The following is an 18,899-nucleotide window of genomic DNA, read 5'->3' as shown; positions in this document are numbered from 1 at the left end:
TACAAGTCGGGGTCCTTCTCTCAGCACCTAGGTGATCTGGGGCACCAAATCCATACCACCATCACATCATGCCAATCCGCAACACCCAGTCTCTGCCAAAAGAGGCACATGTTCACCAATGCAGAAATACCTGCCAGTCATACTCAACGTGTTACCTTCTGGTATCTTCTAGTACGCAGAATAGACACCAATGCTTCTCCCAGCAAACTGAAGGCCAGCTAATCACAGATGAAATTCCAGCTTTGAGATCTCACATGTTCCCCTGCACCACAGAGCTGTCCTCTGCCCCACACCCCAAGCCTATAACTGAACTGATTCAATGATAGCATCAACAGTTTTACCTTACATTCTTCATCCAACAGGTCCAAGATGCCCAGCTTAGCTTCTATGAGGTCAATACAAGGTTGGTTATCATAAAAATCAATCAAGGTCCAAGGGATCTGCTCCTTCATGTATTCCTCTTGCTCCAACTTGAATACATGCTGGTGTAAGAAGTGAAAGGTCAAGGTTAGTGAACTATAGACACACCTTAACTTTCAACTCCCCTGAGCTTCAACCACATGGGTTCTGAGCCCTGGAGGATGGTACACACTCGCTAGAAAAGGTTTAGGCACAAGTCACAGTCATGAATGCAGAAGAAAAAAGCTCAGTTAGGTGATCCTCACTCCCATGTGAACCCTTCCCTAGGACACTCCAATAATCACCTGTAATGTCATACCTCAACCAGTAGCGAGAAGCCTCATAGCTGGCTTTCAATTGCTCAAATACCCCAGAAGCTCGGGGTCAAAAGAGTGGGAGTCAAAGCCAAGGAGAGGATCACTGACCTTCTTCTGAGCAGTGGGGAGCACCTGCCTAGAGCTGGGGCACCACCAGGAAACCAAGGGCAGGTCAGGGCAGAGCTAGAGCCCACTGACCCTGGACAGAAGAGAAGTAGGCCGGGCTGTCTGTCACTCCCTGGTGGGGAGAGAGGTCTCCCCGACCCGACATGTCCGGGTCCAGAAAAACCTACCAAGTTGAACTGTTGTTGGAGCTTCTCATTCGCATAGTTGATACAAAACTGCTCAAAACTGTTCACGTCAAACGTCTCAAACCTGCAGAATGGGAAGAGCAGAGGATAAAGTAAGAGACATCTCCTTTTACCAAAGGAATCACTGGGACTTCAGCAAGGCAGCCCTCGTCCTCTGCTACCATCCGGCTCTAGCCTTAACTCCAGCACACAATTCCCATCTGCTCTTGTGCCCAAAGAGACCACTGTTGCCGGCATTAGCACGACAGAGTCCTATTAAATAGGAAAGTGAGAATGTACATCTTTTTCGCAATTAGAAAAAGTACTGACAGCAGGACATTCGGAAAAAGCAGGTGTAAAAAAGAGAAAGTCACCCATGGTTCTATCACTCATGTTAACCACCAGTTACATTTTGGTATGTTTCCTTCTAGTGATTTTACATTTTTGAAGAAAAGTAGAATTATATGTAAAATTATACCTATATTTGTCATTTAACTCCCCATTCATTATTCAACATTTTCCCATGCCATTGTTCTTCAAAGGCATCAGTTTTATTTATTTATTTATTGTTTTTTGGCCGTGTTGGGTCTGTTTTTTGGCTGCATTGAGTCTTCGTTGCTGCCCACAGCCTTTCTTTAGTTGCGGTGAGCAGGGGCTACTCTTCATTGCATTCTCTTGTTGCAGAGTACAGGCTCTAGGCAGGTGGACTTCAGTGGTTGCAGCATGTGGGCTCAGTAGTTACGGCACATGGACCCTAGAGTGCATGGGCTTCAGTAGTTGCCACATGTGGGCTCAGTAGTTGCGGTGCATGGGCTCTAGGTGCGTGGGCCTCAGTAGTTGTGGCTCGCGGGCTCTAGAGTGCAGGTTCAGTAGTTGTGGTGCATGGGCTTAGTTGCTCCGCAGCACGTGGGATCTTCCCGGACCAGGGATCGAACCTGTGTCCCGTGCACTGGCAGGCAGATTCTTAACCACTGAGCCACCAGGGAAGTCCTGAACGACATCAGTTTTAATGTCTGCCTCATGGACCCTCGTATGGATCACAGATGCTGCTTTAGGCCTGAGGGTTGTACAGGTGCCCAGGTGAGGGGACCAGTGGGGCCAGAATTTAGCTGATGCCCCCCTCAAGTCTGGGAGGGAGCATTTGCCCCAGAAGGGATGCCTTTTTCCAATTCACACAAAGCCTTCTCCTGGGCTCGCAGTGGCCCCCATGCAGACGAATCATAATTTAACCAATCACCTATTGTAGAACATTTTGGTTCTTTTTGCAGTTTTTAGCTGTTATCACTGCTGTGACAAATATTGGATATACATCTTTGAATTCATGATCTTTAAGATCTAGAAGGAAATTCTAGAAGGAGATTCTAGAAGGAAAATTACCATGTTGGAGTTTGTTTTCTTAAATGGTAGAAGAAAATTACCTTCCAGAAAGATGGAGCCAATTGATGTTATCACCCTACCCCCACCCCAGCCTCCCAATGTATGAAAGCATCTTGTTCACCTAATCCTGGTTAATCATGTTGTCTTTAAATTCATGTTTGACTTAGAGTTTATGTACGATAAGATGCACCAATTTGAAAGATATATTTCAATGAGTTTCTGATAAATACTATACTACATGTGTCCATCATCACAATCCAGATATAGAACAATTTTTATCACCATAATCACCCCAAAAGTTCCCTTGTGCTCCAATCAGGTACGTTCTCATTGCCCCTCACTGGGAGTATTAATGCATCACAGATCTTTGGTCAGTAATGTAGATTAACTTTTAAAAATCTTTGGTTAATTATTATACGAAAAATGTTGTTCTTTGATTTTTAATATCTTTTGATTATTGATAGAGCTCAACATCTTTCTGTGTGTGTGTGTGTGTGTGTGTGTGTGTGTGTGTGTGTGTACTAGTTGTCTGTACCTTGTGAACTGTCTGTGATTGGTGAAGTATTTGTTGGGTTTTAACTTTAAAAATGGACTTATTTGAGCTCTTTATACTTTAGACCATCAATACTGACATCAACTACTCAACTGAAATGTTTGCAATATGGCTCGATCACCGCTGGGGAAGGGAGTTGGAGAAGAGGTGGAGCCTGCAGAGAGGAGGGCAGGTAAGGAGATGAGACACGGCACAGCACAGCCAGGCACAGTCCCACCTGCAGACCTTGCATGCTACACTTGAGGGGTTTGGATTTCACCAGGAGAAATGGGGAAAATTTGAAGGATTTTAAATTAAGAAATGACAACCAGGGCTTCCCTGGTGGTGCAATGGCTAAGAATCCGCCTGCCAATGCAGGGGACATGGGTTCAAGCCCTGGTCCGGGAAGATCCCACATGCCACAGAGCAACTAAGCCTGTGTGCCACAACTGCTGAGCCTGCACTCTAAAGCCTGTGAGCCACCACTACTGAGCCCGCATACCACAACTATGAAGCATGAACACCTAGAGCCCATGCACCGCAACAAGAGAAGCCACCGCAATGAGAAGCCTGCGCACCACAGTGAAGAGTAGCCCCCGCTCGCCGCAACTAGAGAAAACCGCGCACCGCCAACAACCCAGTGCAGCCAAGAATAAATAAAATAAATTTATTAAAAAGAAAAGAAATGACAACCATACTTGCATCTTAGAAACACTGTGATTTGTGGGAAGGTGTGCGAGACTGAATGCAGGAGGTCGAGTAAGGCAGTTATTATTGGAGCAGTAATTCAGGAAAGATCCAGTCAGGTCATGGCTTAGGCTGGTGGTGGCCAAGTAATGGGAATGTTCTAAAGACATTAAGGAAGGTGGAAATGAGAGGACTTCAAATGACCAATGGCGTGTGGAGATGAGATTCACCTGTACAACTGAACGGATGTGATCACCCACCAAGCTGGAAGCATTATTATAGCATCAGCAGCTTCAGCTACAAATGAGTGGGGCCACCATGTTCGCAGAGCAAAGGCATCAGGTTGAGGGGGTAAGAAGGGGAAGAAATCGAGGAGGAAGAGGTACCTTTTTCTCATTCACGCACCATGCTGAATGAGCTGGCAGGGACCTTGTAAATGAGCACCTATAGAGCACCAAGCCCCAGATGCTTCATGAGCTCCCTGAACACCCACAACAAACAAGAGCTCGGGTCTATTACTAATCCCATCCTACTGCTGAAGAAACTAAATAACCTGTCTGAAGTCAGAGAGTCAGTAGACAGAAGAGCCAATATTTGAACCCAGAGAGAGTGATTTCTGAGACCACATTAACTCAGAAAGGAATAAAAGTTCCATTTAAGAAAGAATGAAAAATAAATAAGTCAATAAAAAATTAAAAAAGAAAAAAGAAAGAAAGAAAAAGAACGAAAGAACAAAAGAAAGAAAGAAAGAATAAATGAAGAGGACGCCACGCGCCCAGGTGAGTGCTGCTGCTTTGGACAGGCTGGGCTTGCGAAAGCCTCAACATGCCTTTGGCTAGAGATTTACTGCATCCTTCCTTGGAAGAAGAAAAGAAAAAACATAAAAAAAAAAAAAAACTGGCTGGTTCAAAGCCCAAATTCTTTATGGATGTAAAATGTCCAGGTTGCTACAGGATTACCACAGTTTTCAGCCATGCTCAGAGAGTGGTGCTTTGTGTTGGTTGTTCAACAGTGTTGTGCCAGCTGATGGGAGGAAAGGCCAGGCTCACAGAAGGGCGTTCATGTAGAAGAAAGCACCACTAATGATCCATGCGACTTCCTGAATCTGGGTTCTATCACAGAAAGCCTTATCTGTTTAGTAATTCTAGTTAATCTACCAAGATGATGCAATTATGTTTAATTTTGTAAGGTATACAACAATGCTCTATTTTGAAGTCAGTTTTTCAATAAAGTTTTGATTATGAGCATAAATAAATAAATACATAAAGAAGGAAGAGATGACTAGGAAGGGCTGTGGAGGAGAGGAGAACTTCCCAGGGGAGGAAGTGTTTGAGCACGTGGAGACTGGGAGAGGGGTGATGCCGAGGGACCCCAGGCTGGGGACACAGGCTTCAGCCTTCATAACCTCACATCGCTAGCCCTCTCACTCTTTGTATGGGTGACTGAATTTTCTCAGTCTTACATAAATTTATGCCAGCCCTTCCAAACAGGCTGAACTACCACTCCCTAATAGAAATGTTGGAGCTGCCCCTGGTGGGGTTGGGGACGGTAGTGGTGGTGGAAAGGCAGCACCATAAACAGCAGAACCAGCAAAAATAAATGCATCAGATGCCCAACAGGGTTGGCTCAGTGCCCAGAACACATCAGGCTTCTCCTCCTCTGTGCCCACCTCCCCCACCAAGGTATAAGACGCGGAGAAGTGGGAAATCATCTTGAGATCAAAGGAATCAACTGCTTGGAGACAACCACGTTAAAGCACAGCCTTTGGTCATGCCCACAGAAGAGAAGTAATTCTAGGTCAATAAAACACGATCAAAGGTGCAAAATCCAAGCTGGAGGCACTCCAGACCATGCAGGAGGGAGGCACTGGCTCTTCCAGTCCTCACCCTGGATTAGGGTCCTCCCAGCCCAGAGGATGGTCCTATAGCCCGAGTTAAGCCTCCTAGGACCTCATTTCCTCCCCCTATAATCCCGTCACACCCCAAGAAAGGTTGATGATGACAGCCAAGTCCCAGAGGAAATTTCATTAATAAAGCCTAGAAGGACGATAAAAGAGCTACCCTAGCAACCGGCCAGATAACAGCACATGGGCGTGTTTGCTGAGCTTGGACTGGGCTCCACAGATAAAGGATTTAAATATCTCCCACTTGTCATTTTTTAAAGGTTTACATTGGTAGCACTCCACAAGGAACATTCTCATTAATTTGAGAGGGCCTGAAATTAGCTGATAATTTCTCTATTTCTAAGATATTATCTGGTAACAATTCCTCTGCCGTCTAGTGTAATTACTGTAATGCAGGAGGGCCAGACATGAATGAGGGGTTTGGGTAGCTTGGAAAATGTCTAAGAAAACCACAGATAGGGAGATAGGGCAACTTCTCTAAATTAAATTGTATTTGTAGTAATTCTTGCCATCAATAGAGATGACTTTTTAAAATAAACACAATGGATCAATTTATAGTTCACAAGATTAAAATATCACAAAGAAATGTATATATGCGAGGGAATTGGATTTCTCTTCTAAAATCAATGTTGGGAATATTTAGACTAGAATCCTTGGGTGGGAGGAAGGTCAAAACATGAAATAGGATTTGATGCTGAGACCTGAGATCTGTACTCACGGTGGTACAATTATCACCCCTACTTCAATGTTCCCCTATCTTCAAAAACGTAGTAGAAAAGTAGAGAATTCCCTTCTCATTCTACCCGACTTCAGGATGGGGTAAGGGATACAAGCACCTCTATAAAAATAAGGCAGTGTCTGTGGGAAAGTGAAACTGCAATAAATAGAAGTCAACCCATCACTCTGAGTTAATTATTAACCTCCACGAACCATTCATTCCAGAGCAGAGAGGCAATGAGATGCTTTGAAGGTTGGGAAACAGTTCTTCCCCTGGAGCACAGGTCAAAGGAACTAGACTTTCTCAGCTCAGGCTTGTCTTTCTATTTCACCAAGACCTCTCTCTATCCTTCTACCAAAGGTCAAAAGAAAAGATATGTGATATAGGTTAGACATAGAGGGGGGCTTCTAGGGAATGAGTACTAAAAGTCAAACAAGTCCTCTCAAGGTCTCTTTCCCTCCTGAAGCCCATGAAACCTCACAAGGGCACCTTGCAGTCTGTTAGGGAGGCCAACCCTTCTGATCTCTTTACTAAATAATCCTGGGGTGCCAGCTGCACCTAAGAATGGCAGGACTTGAATTCTGCTCACGTGCTTCTCTCTGTGCCCAGATGTCCCCACATAGGACTTGTCCTTCAGGGACAGCACAGTTCTAGGCACTGCTCACATCCCAAGGTCAAGAACAGTTCTTCTGGAGGACCAAGTCCATTCAGTTTGCAGTGTGCTCCAATTCCCGGCTCTCCTCCATGTCTGAAAATCTAATGTGGGACAGAAAGATGCCCACCATATGGTAACCCTCTCCCAATCCATCAGTCAACTGTCCCAGGAACTGTAAGGGCTGCAAAGAAGAGCAAGTCATGGACCCTGCCCAACAGAGCTATTAGGAGGATAACATGAAACCAGTGTATGAAACCTTCCAACTAGTAGAGATTTTATGTGTTACAAAAATTTAAAGGAGGGTGAATTCATGGGGGTGCTGGCATGAACAGAGAGAAATGGGAATTTATCCAAGCTTTAAGACTATGTAGTGGTGTTTGGTTCCAGGAATGCTCCAAAGGGCTGTGTCAGAGCAATTCTGGAAGGTTGAGCTTGACTTTCGAGCACTCTGAGTTACATGGCTCTCCTGGGAGACTCAGAGATTCCAGGGAGAACCCAATTGCTTCGGGTGATCTGCTGGATCTGAGAACACTGGGGCCAGCTATGCATGTCTACCCTGAAGAAGACATGTCCAGGAATCTTCTGGGCTGTCCAAGGTTGGGTCACTGTTCACAGGCTGCAGGGTAAATGCAATCACTGACTTCTCCCCCTCCATTCGCCATGAAACCTTTCCATACTAGACAGAGAGGGGATGGGTAGTCTTCTCCAAATAAATAACTTAGGATTGTGAAATTATCTGTAAGTCTATTTTGAAGAGTGAGACCAAGAAAACAAAACATAACAAAGACACAAAGAATTTCCATCAAAAAAAAAAAAGAATTTCCATCAAAATGATGAAGGCAAATGGTGAGCCTAAGAAATTTATTTAAAATATATCATTAAAGGCAACTTACAGAATTGTAGAACATGTTTGCAAATCATATTTCTGAAAAGGGGTTAATATCCAGAATATATAAAGAAATCCTACAACTCAAAAAAAAAAGTAAATAACTTGATTTAAAAATGGTCAAAGAACTTAAAACATTTCTCCAAGAAGATATATGAATGGCCAAGAAGCATATGAAAAGACCATCATAAATCATTAGAGAAATGCATATCAAAACCACGAGATACCACCTCGTACCTATTGGGATGGCCACTGTCAAAAAAAACAGAAAACAACAAGTGTTGGCAAGGATGTGGAGAAACTGGAACCCCTGGGCACTACTGGTAAAAATGTAAAATGGTGCAGCTACCATAAAAAACAACATGGATGTTCCTCAAATAATTAAAAATAGAATTACTATATGATCCAGCAATCCTACTTCTGGTTATATATCCAAGAAGTCTAAAAGAAGAGATATTTGCACACCCTTCCTTGGTCATTGCAGCATTTTCACAATAGCCAAGAGGCAGAAGCAGCCCAAATGTCCATCAATGGATAGATAAATAATATGTGGTACATGCATACGATGCAGTATCATTCACCTTTAAAAAAAAAAAGGAAATCCTGTCACATGCTACAACATGGTTGAATCTTGAGGACGTTATGCTAAGTGAAATAAGATGGTCCCAGAAGATAGATACTATGATTCCATTTACATGAAGTCTGTGGAAGTATCAAAATCATAGAGACAAGGGCCTCCCTGGTGGCGCAGTGGTTAAGAGTCCGCCTGCCGATGCAGGGGACATGGGTTCACGCCCTGGTCCGGGAAGATCCCACATGCCGCGGAGCGGCTGGGCCCGTGAGCCATGGCCGCTGAGCCTGCGCGTCCGGAGCCTGTGCTCCGCAAAGGGAGATGCCACAACAGTAGAGGCCCGCGTACCGCAAAAAAAAAAAAAAAAAAAATCATAGAGACAGAACATAGAATGGTGGTTGCCAGGGGCTGGGTGAGGGAAGATGGAAGTTGTTTAACGTATAGAGTTTCAGTTTTCCAAGATGAAAAAGTTCTAGAGATCTACTGCACATCAATATGAATATACTTAACATTACTGCACTGTACACGTAAAAACGGTTAAGATGGTAAATTTTATATTGTGTGTTTTTTTTTAACTACAATTTAAAAACACTTTTTAAATCATTAAAAAGCACTGAGTAGAGCTGGATGCAAATTTAAAGTTAGGAAATACCATAAGAGACACAGAAAGTAACACAAGAACTGAGGAAGATATAAAATCCCAGCAAACCCCATTTCCTGCTCCTGGGGCTCAAACGTCCCTCGGCATCCTCTCCCTCACCATTCCTCAGCATTATCTGAGGAATCTATCCCTGCCTTGCTCCCAAAGTCCCCTAGGCCAACTGTCCTCTTCAAGAATGAGCTGGCCATAGCCAAAGCCTCCTGCTATCTTGGCATTTTGAAGGCTCAGGTCAAAGACAAATAAATGTGTATTCTTCCCAAATTGGAACCATTTATTTCTCATTGCCTCGAGAAGGAGAGAGGAATAAAGGGTTACGATTGTAATTAACTAAGCCTGTAGAGGCAAATGCTGGTTAATGCAACATGAAAAGGAAACCCCAGCCAAAAGCTGCCTGGCTCTCTCCTATTAATTTCCATCCCCTGCCTGGTAAGAAATACCCTGCAGGCAGCTTCACAGATCCTTAGTTAAGGCAAAGAGCTTGGCTTGGGTTGGCTAAATTGCCCTGGGTGTTGCTTGCTCTGCACTTTTTGGAGCTGGGGCAGGGGAGCGAGATGTAGGGAAGCCGTGCTTCTAACGGGGCACTGGGTATCTGGAACTGTTCAGGAGAGCCTGAGAGAAGGGCCTCTGAGCAGGGGGCTCACCACAGCTGTGGTGGAGGCAGCTGTGGCCCAAGCAACTTACGTAGGTGCTCACAGCCTTTTCTACCATCTGAACTAACTACCCTTCAGAACATCATGATAAGGGGAGGTATGTATGTATGATGCTGGCTCACACACTGCTTGCTTATGTACACAGAAGTGACTGTTTATTCACTCTAGCTGCTGATTCTATAGTAACATATTAAACATTTATACAAAAATCTGGAGTGGCTCATTTATACTATGGAACTCCTTCCAGTTGTCTCTAGAATGAGCCTGACTGGTGACCCAGTAACACTCTAGCTAGGTGCTACAGTTTATCTACGGACAGTCATCCCAGCTGAAGGAATCAGTACCTACTTGCAGGGGAGGGGGCAGCAATCCCACTCTTACTTGCTTGTTGCACATTCCCAACCTAATTCAGAGAGGAAGATAATTCCTTATCCCTTTCCTCTTAATCAGTGGGCTTTAATGTATTCAGAAACCTAACCCCACCTTCCCTCCCGCTCTCTGCAGCTGCCACACGCTCTCTTTTGCTCACAGGTGACAAGGAGGAGTAAGAACATTAAAAACATTAGGTCATCCCAAGGGCACCTTCTATGTGCATCAAGGTATCCCCACATCTAGGGCTGAGAAACAACGAGTGAGACATTGGGATAGATGGTATCCTCCCTCTCCAGAGTTTGGTGGTCAGGGATTTGGGTAGGAAACTCAAAATATTTAAAAAATGCTGGAGTTTTCAGATGCCATGGAAGAATCACTTCCCATAGTCATATTGTTTGTAAATAAAGCCTAAAAACAGGAATTAGTTTGAAATGAGAGGAGGTCGTTAGGGTCACAGAGGTAGAGTATCAAGCATGACACCCACTTTCAAGTAACTGAAAACAAAAGATTCAGTGGGTTTCTGAAAGGTATCTTTTCTGAAGGTTTCTGAAAGACGGCTGGAAGGTGTCTGAAGCCCACAGGAGACAAGTCAGAAGAACACCATGATTGGGAAAGGGAGATGACAGTAAATAGTTCAATGTAAATCCCAGTTTCCACCAAATGTTGCCACTTTCTCCCGGATTAAGAAATAGTGTCATTAACCTGATGGATCAGAGAGAGTACCTCCAGATTCAAGTCACCTGCTTTCCTGTGAAGTTTTTGGTTTTAGTCTCCTAAGCATTCATTACATACCTTCTTACCAGAAAAGAAAGAGAATGACTTCTCAGCAGACCAGAACGGTTGAGGAGCAGGTGTATGTACCTTCAGGGTGGTCTGTAAGTGCTTTTACTTGGCCACAAACGGCCCAGTTAGACAGCAGCTGGTTCACGCTGAGCCCACCTTATCTAACTTGCCATCCTGAACTCTGCCCACAGCATGTGAAGCCGGCACTGACTGGGCAGACAGAGGAGGAACCGTGCATGGCATTTCTCTCTCCCCAGGAGGAGGTGAATCGCTTTCTAAGTATGACCGCTTTATGACAAGGTTTGAAAAAGTAAATTAGCTTCTGAGAAGGAACAAGGATTGAAAAAAAGAGAAAACAGCATAGCGCACCCGGAAGGAAGCAGAAGGGGAGGAGACTCCCCGAGAGTGCTTGTCTAGGGCCCCAGGTTGCACAGCCCCCCTGCGATGGGACCTGTCCTCGCTGAAAAGCTGTCAGATGTTCTCAAAGGAACCCACGGCCGCACGGGGAGGAAGGAGACACACAGGTCAGGCGCTGGCACCAGAAATAGGAGATGGAGTCCTACGGATCCCCATCCACCCACGGACAAGTGCACCTTCACACCAAAGACAAGTCTTCCCTGTGATCTATTTCTCCCCTTTGGGTGGGCACAGGATCTTAGAGCAAATAAACTCAATTATAAAAATTAAATGGCAAATATGAACACAAAATCCCAGCTTGCAGGGGCTCAGCTGACACCTCCAGACTCAGCAACACCAGCAGCCCAACCCACAGAGGCCTTCCTCTTGCTGGGGATCCCTTAGAAGGGAGGAGCTACCTATTTAAGCTCAAGGCACTGCTATGTACCTATAACACAACTAAGGCATGATATTGTACATATCAGTAGCACTGCAGTCATAATACTTTTACGTGCCATTAACAACGGGGAGACCTTCAACGTGGCGGAGGAGTAAGACATGGAGTTCACCTTCCTCCCCACAAATACATCAGAAATACATCTACACGTGGAACAACTCCTACAGAACACCTACTGAACGCTGGCAGAAGACCTCAGACCTCCCAAAAGGCAAGAAACTCCCCACGTACCTGGGTAGGGCAAAAGAAAAAAGAAAACACAGAGACAAAAGAATAGGGACGGGACCTGCACCAGTGGGAGGGAGCCGTGAAGGAGGAAAAATTTCCACACACTAGGAAGCCACTTCACTGGTGGAGACGGGGTGGCGGAGGGGAAGCTTCGGAGCCACGGAGGAGAGCACAGCAACAGGGGTGCAGAGGGCAAAGCGGAGAGATTCCCTCACAGAGGATCAGTGCCGACCAGCACTCACCAGCCCGAGGGGCTTGTCTGCTCACCCGCCGGGCGGGCGGGGCTGCAGGCTGAGGCTCGGCTTCGGTCGGAGCACAGGAAGAGGGCTGGGGTCAGCAGCGTGAGCACAGACTGAAGGGGGCTAGTGCGCCACAGCTAGCCGGGAGGGAGTCCGGGAAAAAGTCTGGAACTGCCTAAGAGGCAAGAGACCATTGTTTTTCGGTGTGCAAGGAGACGGGATTCCTGCTCTGTGTGCCCACAGAAGGCAGGGAACCGTCTAAGTGAGCTCCAGAGACGGGCGTGAGCCGTGGCTACCAGCTCAGACTCCAGAGATGGACGTGAACTGCTGCTGCAACTAAGAAGCCTGTGTGCAAGCACAGGTCACGACCCACACCGGCCGCCGGGAGCCTGTGCAGCCTGCCACTGGCAGGGTCCCATGATCCAGGTACAACACCCCTGGGAGAACACACTGCACACCTCAGTCTGCTGCGATGTTATGATGGCCTCCGTTGCCGCAGGCGTGGCCCACATTCCAGTTGTGACTCCCATACCCCGCCCTGTCCCCAGCCTGAGTGAGCAAGAGAGTCCTAACGAGCTGCTGCTTTAACCTCCTCCTGTCTGGGTGGGAAACAGACACCTGAGGGCAACCTACACGCAGAGGACAGACCAAAACCAAAGCTGAACCCCAGGAGCTGTGTGAACAAAGAAGAGAAAGGGGAATTTCTCTATTCACCCTAATGAGTAGCAGATTAAATCCCACAATCAACTTGATAAACCCAGCATCTGTGGAATACCTGAATAGACAATGAATGTTCCCAAAGTTCAGGTGGTGGACTTTGGGAGCAACTGGAGACTTGGGGTTTGCTTTCTGCGTCTGATTTGTTTCTGGTGTTATGTTTATCTTAGTTTAGTTTTTAGTGCTTGCTGTCATTGGTGGATTTGTTTACTGATTGGGCTGCTCTCTTTCTTTTTTCTAAATTTTTATTTTCTTACTATTTACAAAAATTTTTTTCCCTTTTTTTTTTCTTTTTGTGAGTGTGTATGTATATGTTCCTTTATGTGATTTTGTCTGTTTAGTTTTGCTTTTACCATTTGGTTTGGGGTAGTATCTGTTCGTTCTTTTTTTTTCCTTCTTCTTCCTTTTCTTCCAAGCCATGTGGCTGGCAGGGTCTTCGTGCTCTGGTCGCGTGTCAGGTCTGAGCTTCCAAGGTGGGAGAGCCGAGTCCAGGACAATGGACCACCAGAGAACTACCAGCCCCAAGTAATATCAATCGGTGAGAGCTCTCCCAGAGATCTCCACCTGAACACTAAGACACAGCTCCACCCAACGGGCAGCAAGCTCCAGCGCTGGACACCCCATGCCAAACAACTAGCAAGACAGGAACACAATACAACCCATTAGCAGTCACGTTGCCTAGAGTCATACTAAGTTCACAGACACGCCAAAACACACCACCAGACACAGCCCTGCCCACCCGAAGGACAAGATCCAGATCCACCCACCAGAACAAAGGCACCAGTCCCTCCACCAGGAAGTCTACACAACCCACTGAACCAACCTCACCCACTGTGGGCAGACACCAAACATAACAGGAACTATGAACCTTCAGACTGTGAAAAGGAAACCCCAAACACAGTAAGTTAAACAAAATGAGAAGACAGAGAAATATGCAGCAGATGAAGGAACAAGGGAAAAAACCCACAAGACCAAACAAATGAAGAGGAAATCGGCAGTCTACCTGAAAACGAATTCAGAGTAATGATAGTAAAGATGATCCAAAATCTTGGAAACAGAACGGAGAAAATACAAGAAACGTTTGACAAGGACCTAGAAGAACTAAAGAGCAAGCAAACAATGATGAACAACATAATAAATGGAATTAAAAATACTGTAGAAGGAATCAACAGAAGAATAACTGAGGCAGAAGAATGGATAAGTGACCTGGAAGATAAAATAGTGGAAATAACAGCTGCAGAGCAGAATAAAGAGCAAAGAATGAAAAGAATTGAGGACAGTCTCAAGAGACCTCTGGGACAACATTAAACGCATCAGAATTTGAATTATAGGGGTCCCAGAAGAAGAAGAGAAAAAGAAAGTGTCTGAGAAAATATTTGAAGAGATTATAGTCAAAAATTTCCCTAACATGGGAAAGGAAACAGTCAATCAAGAACAGGAAGTGCAGAGAGTCCCATACAGGATAAATCCAAGGAGAAACACACTAAGATCCATATTAATCAAACTATCGAAAATTAATTACAAAGAAAAAATATTAAAAGCAGCAAGGGAAAAGCAACAAATAACATACAAGGGAATCCCCATAAGGTTAACAACTGATATTCAGCAGAAACTCAGAAAGCCAGAAGGGAGTGGCAGGTCATATTTAAAGTGATGAAGGAGAAAAACCTATAACCAAGTAAAGACCCACAAAAAAAACCCCCAAACAATTAAGAAAATGGTAACAGGAACATACATATCGATAATTACCTTGAATGTAAATGGATTAAATGCTCCAACCACAAGACACAGACTGGCTGAATGGATACAAAAACAAGACCCATATATATGCTGTCTAGAAGATACCCATTTCAGACCTAGGGACACATACGGACTGAAAGTGAGGGGGTGGAAAAAGATATTCCATGCAAATGGAAATCAAAAGAAAGCTGGAGTAGCAATACTCATATCAGACAAAACAGACTTTAAAACAAAGACTATTACAAGAGACAAAGAAGGACACTACATAATGATCAAAGGATCAATCCAAGAAGAAGACATAACAATTGTAAATATTTATGCACCCAGCATAGGAGCACCTCAATACACAAGGCAAATGCTAACAGGCATAAAAGGGGATATAGACATTAACACAATAAGAGTAGGGGACTTTAACACGCCACCTTCACCAATGGACAGATCCTCCAAAATGAAAATAAATGAGGAAACACAAGCTTTAAATGACATATTATACCAGGTGGACTTAACTGATATTTATAGGACATTCCATCCAAAAACAACAGAATACACTTTCTTCTCAAGTGCTCATGGAACATTCTCCAGGACAGATCATATCTTGGGTCATAAATCAAGCCTTGGTAAATTTAAGAAAATTGAAATCGTATCAAGCATCTTTCCTGACCACAATGCTATGAGACTAGGTATCAATTACAGGAAAAAAAACTGTAAAATATACAAACACATGGAGGTTAAACAATACACCACTAAATAACCAAGAGATCACTGAAGAAATCACAGAGGAAATCAAAAAATACCTAGAGACAAGTGATAATGAAAACACGATGACCTAAAACCGATGGGATGCCGCAAAAGCAGCTCTAAGAGGAACGTTTATAGTAATACAATCCTACTTCAAGAAACAAGAAAAATCTCAAATAAACAACCTAAACTTACAGCTAAAGCAATTAGAGAAAGAAGAACAAAAAAACCCCAAAGTTAGCAGAAGGAAAGAAATCATAAAGATCAGATCAGAAATAAATGAAAAAGAAATGAAGGAAACAATAGCAAAGATCAATAAAAGTAAAAGCTGGTTCTTTGAGAAGATAAACAAAATTGATAAACCATTAGCCAGACTCATCAAGAAAAAAAGGGAGAAGACTCAAATCAACAGAATTAGAAGGCTTCCCTCGTGGTGCAGTGGTTAAGAATCCGCCTGCCAATGCAGGGGACACGGGTTCAAGCCCTGGTCTGGGAACATCCCAACCCATATGTTGCAGAGCAACTAAGCCCATGCGCCACAACTACTGAGCCTGTGCTCTACAGCCCACCAGCCACAACTACTGAAGTCCATGCGCCACAACTACTGAAGCCCACACGCCCTAGAGCCCGTGCTCCACAACAGAGAGGCCACTGCAGTGAGAGGACCACGCACCACAACGAAGAGTATCCCCCACTCACCGCAACTAGAGAAAGCCTGTGTGAAGCAACGAAGAACCAATACAGCCAAGATAAATAAATCAAAAAAAGAAACTTTATAAAAACTAAAAAAATTTTAAAAAAAGAATTAGAAATGAAAAAGGAGAAGTAACAACTGACACTGCAGAAATACAAAGGATCAGGAGAGACTGCTACAAACACCATATACCAATAAAATGAACAACCTGGAAAAAGTAAACAATTTCTTAGAAAAGTACAACCTTCAAAGACTGAATCAGGAAGAAACAGAAAATATGAACAAACCAATCAAAAGCATTGAAATTGAAAATGTGATTGAAAAACTCCCAAGAAACAAAAGCCCAGGACCAGATGGCTTCACAGGCGAATTCCATCAGACATTTAAAGAAGAGCTAACACCTATCCTCCTCAAACTCTTCCAAAATACAGCAGAGGGAGGAACACTCCCAAACTCATTCTACAAGGCCACCATCACCCTGATACCAAAACCAGACAAAGATGTCGCAAAGAAAGAAAACTACGGGCCAATATCACTGATGAACACAGATGCAAAAATCCTCAACAAAATACTAGCAAGCAGAATCCAACAGCACATTAAAAGGATCACACACCATGATGAAGTGGGGTTTATCCCAGGAATGCAAGGATTCTTCAGTATATGCAAATCAATCAATGGGATACACCATATTAACAAACTGAAGGATATAAAACATTTGATAATCTCAACAGATGCAGAAAAAGCTTTTGACAAAATTCAACACCATTTATGATAAAACTCTCCAGAACATGGGCACAGAGGGAACCTACCTCAACCTAATAAAGGTCATATATGACAAATATCACAGCCAACATCGTTCTCAATGGTGAAAAACTGAAACCATTTTCTCTAAGATCAGGAACAAGACAAGGTTGCCCACTCTCACCACTATTATTCAACATAGTTTTGGATGTTTTAGCCACAGCAGTCAGAGAAGAAAAAGAAATAAAAGGAATCCAAATTGAAAAAGAAGTAAAACTGTCACTGTTTGCAGATGACATGATACTAGACATAGAGAATCATAAGGATGCTACCAGAAAACAACTAGAGCTATTCAATGAATTCGGTAAAGTAGTAGGATACAAAATTAATGCACAGAAATCTCTGGCATTCCTGTACACTAACGATGAAAAACCTGACAGAGAAATTAAGGAAACACTCCCATTTACCATTGCAACAAAAAGAATAAAATACCTAAGAATGAAACCTACGTAAGGAGACAAAAGCCCTGTATGCAGAAAACTATAAGACAATGATGAAAGAAATTAAAGGCAATACAAACAGATGGAGAGATATACCATGTTCTTGGATTGGAAGAATCAACATTGTGAAAATGACTGTACTACCCGAAGCAACCTACAGATTCAATGCAGGCCCTATCAAACTACCAATGGCATCTTTCACAGAACTGGAACAAAAACTTTTACAATTTTTATGGAAACACAAAAGACCCCGAATAGCCAAAGCAATCTTGTGAAGAAAAATGGAGCTGGAGGAATCCTGACTTCAGACTATACTACAAAGCTACAGTAATCAAGACAGTATGGTACTGGCATAGAAACAGAAATATAGATCAATGGAACAGGATAGAAAGCCCAGAGATAAACCCATGCACATATGGTCACCTTATTTTTGATAAAGGAGACAAGAATATATAATGGAGAAAAGACAGCCTCTTCAAAAAGTGGTGCTGAGAAAACTGGACAGCTACATGTAAAAGAATGAAATTAGAACACTCCCTAACACTATATACAGAAATAAACTCAAAATGGATTAAAGACCTAAATATAAGGCCAGACACTATAAAACTGTTAGAGGAAAACATAGGCAGAACACTCTGTGACATAAATCACAGCAAGATCCTTTTTGACCCACCTCCTAGAGAAATGGAAATAACAAAAATAAACAAATGGGACCTAATGAAACTTAAAAGCTTTTGCACAGCCATAAACAAGATGAAAAGACAACCCTCAGAATGGGAGAAAATATTTGCAAATGAAGCAACTGACAGAGGATTAATCTCCAAAATTTACAAGCAGCTCATGCAGCTCAATATCAAAAAAACAACCAACCTAATCCAAAAATGGGCAGGAGACCTAAACAGATATTTCTCCAAAGAAGATATACAGATTGCCAACAAACACATGAAAGGATGCTCAACATCACTAATCATTAGAGAAATGCAAATCAAAACCACAATGAGGTATCACCTCACACCAGTCAGAATGGCCATCATCAAAGAATCTAAAGACAATAAATGCTGGAGAGGGTGTGGAGACAAGGGAACACTCTTGCACTGTTGGTGGGAATGTGAATTGATACAGGCGCTATGGAGAACAGTATGGAGGTTCCTTAAAAAACTAAAAATAGAATTACCATATGACCCAGCAATCCCACTATGGGGCATATACCCTGAGAAAACTGTGATTCAAAAAGAAACACATACCACAATGTTCACTGCAGCTCTATTTACAATAGCCAGGAGATGGAAGCAACCTAAGTGTCCATTGACAGACAAACGGATAAAGATGTGGCACATATATACAATGGAATATTACTCAGCCATAAAAAGAAACAAAATTGAGTTATTTGTAGTGAGGTGGATCGACCCAGAGTCTGTCATACAGAGTGAAGTAAGTCAGAAAGAGAAAAACAAATACCATATGCTAACACATATATATGGAATCGAAAAAAACAAATGGTTCTGATGAACCTAGGGGCAGGATAGTAATAAAGACACAGACATAGAGAATGGACTTAAGGACACGGGGAGGGGGAAGGGGAAGCTGGGACGAAGTGAGAGAGTGGCATGGACATATATACACTACCCAATGTAAAACAGATAGCTAG

General features: G+C 43.5%; 2 protein-coding genes across 2 annotated transcripts in view; one reads left to right on the top strand and one right to left on the bottom strand.

Annotated features, from left to right (window-relative positions):
* The window catches only part of MYO5B (myosin VB), a 382,234-nt gene that overhangs the window by 120,985 nt on the left and 242,350 nt on the right, over positions 1 to 18,899 (bottom strand). The window contains exons 11-12 of the mRNA XM_032603558.1: positions 1,010 to 1,091; positions 342 to 482 (exon numbers count right to left, since the gene is read on the bottom strand). Coding sequence (XP_032459449.1) covers positions 342 to 482; positions 1,010 to 1,091 — 223 coding nt within the window. The remainder of the gene's footprint in view (positions 1 to 341; positions 483 to 1,009; positions 1,092 to 18,899) is intronic.
* LOC116739274 (40S ribosomal protein S27-like) lies at positions 4,428 to 4,685 on the top strand. Its single transcript, XM_032603561.1, has one exon. It carries the CDS (start codon positions 4,428 to 4,430, stop codon positions 4,683 to 4,685), a length of 258 nt encoding a protein of 85 aa, XP_032459452.1.

Source organism: Phocoena sinus, chromosome 14 (assembly GCF_008692025.1).
Source record: "Phocoena sinus isolate mPhoSin1 chromosome 14, mPhoSin1.pri, whole genome shotgun sequence".
Classification (NCBI taxonomy): Eukaryota; Metazoa; Chordata; class Mammalia; order Artiodactyla; family Phocoenidae; genus Phocoena; species Phocoena sinus.
This window is presented reverse-complemented; position numbering and strand designations above follow the sequence as displayed.

Coding starts and splice junctions, on each gene's coding strand:
- LOC116739274 (XM_032603561.1), top strand. CDS start 4,428: ATGCCTTTGGCTAGAGATTTACTGCATCCTTCCTTGGAAGAAGAAAAG.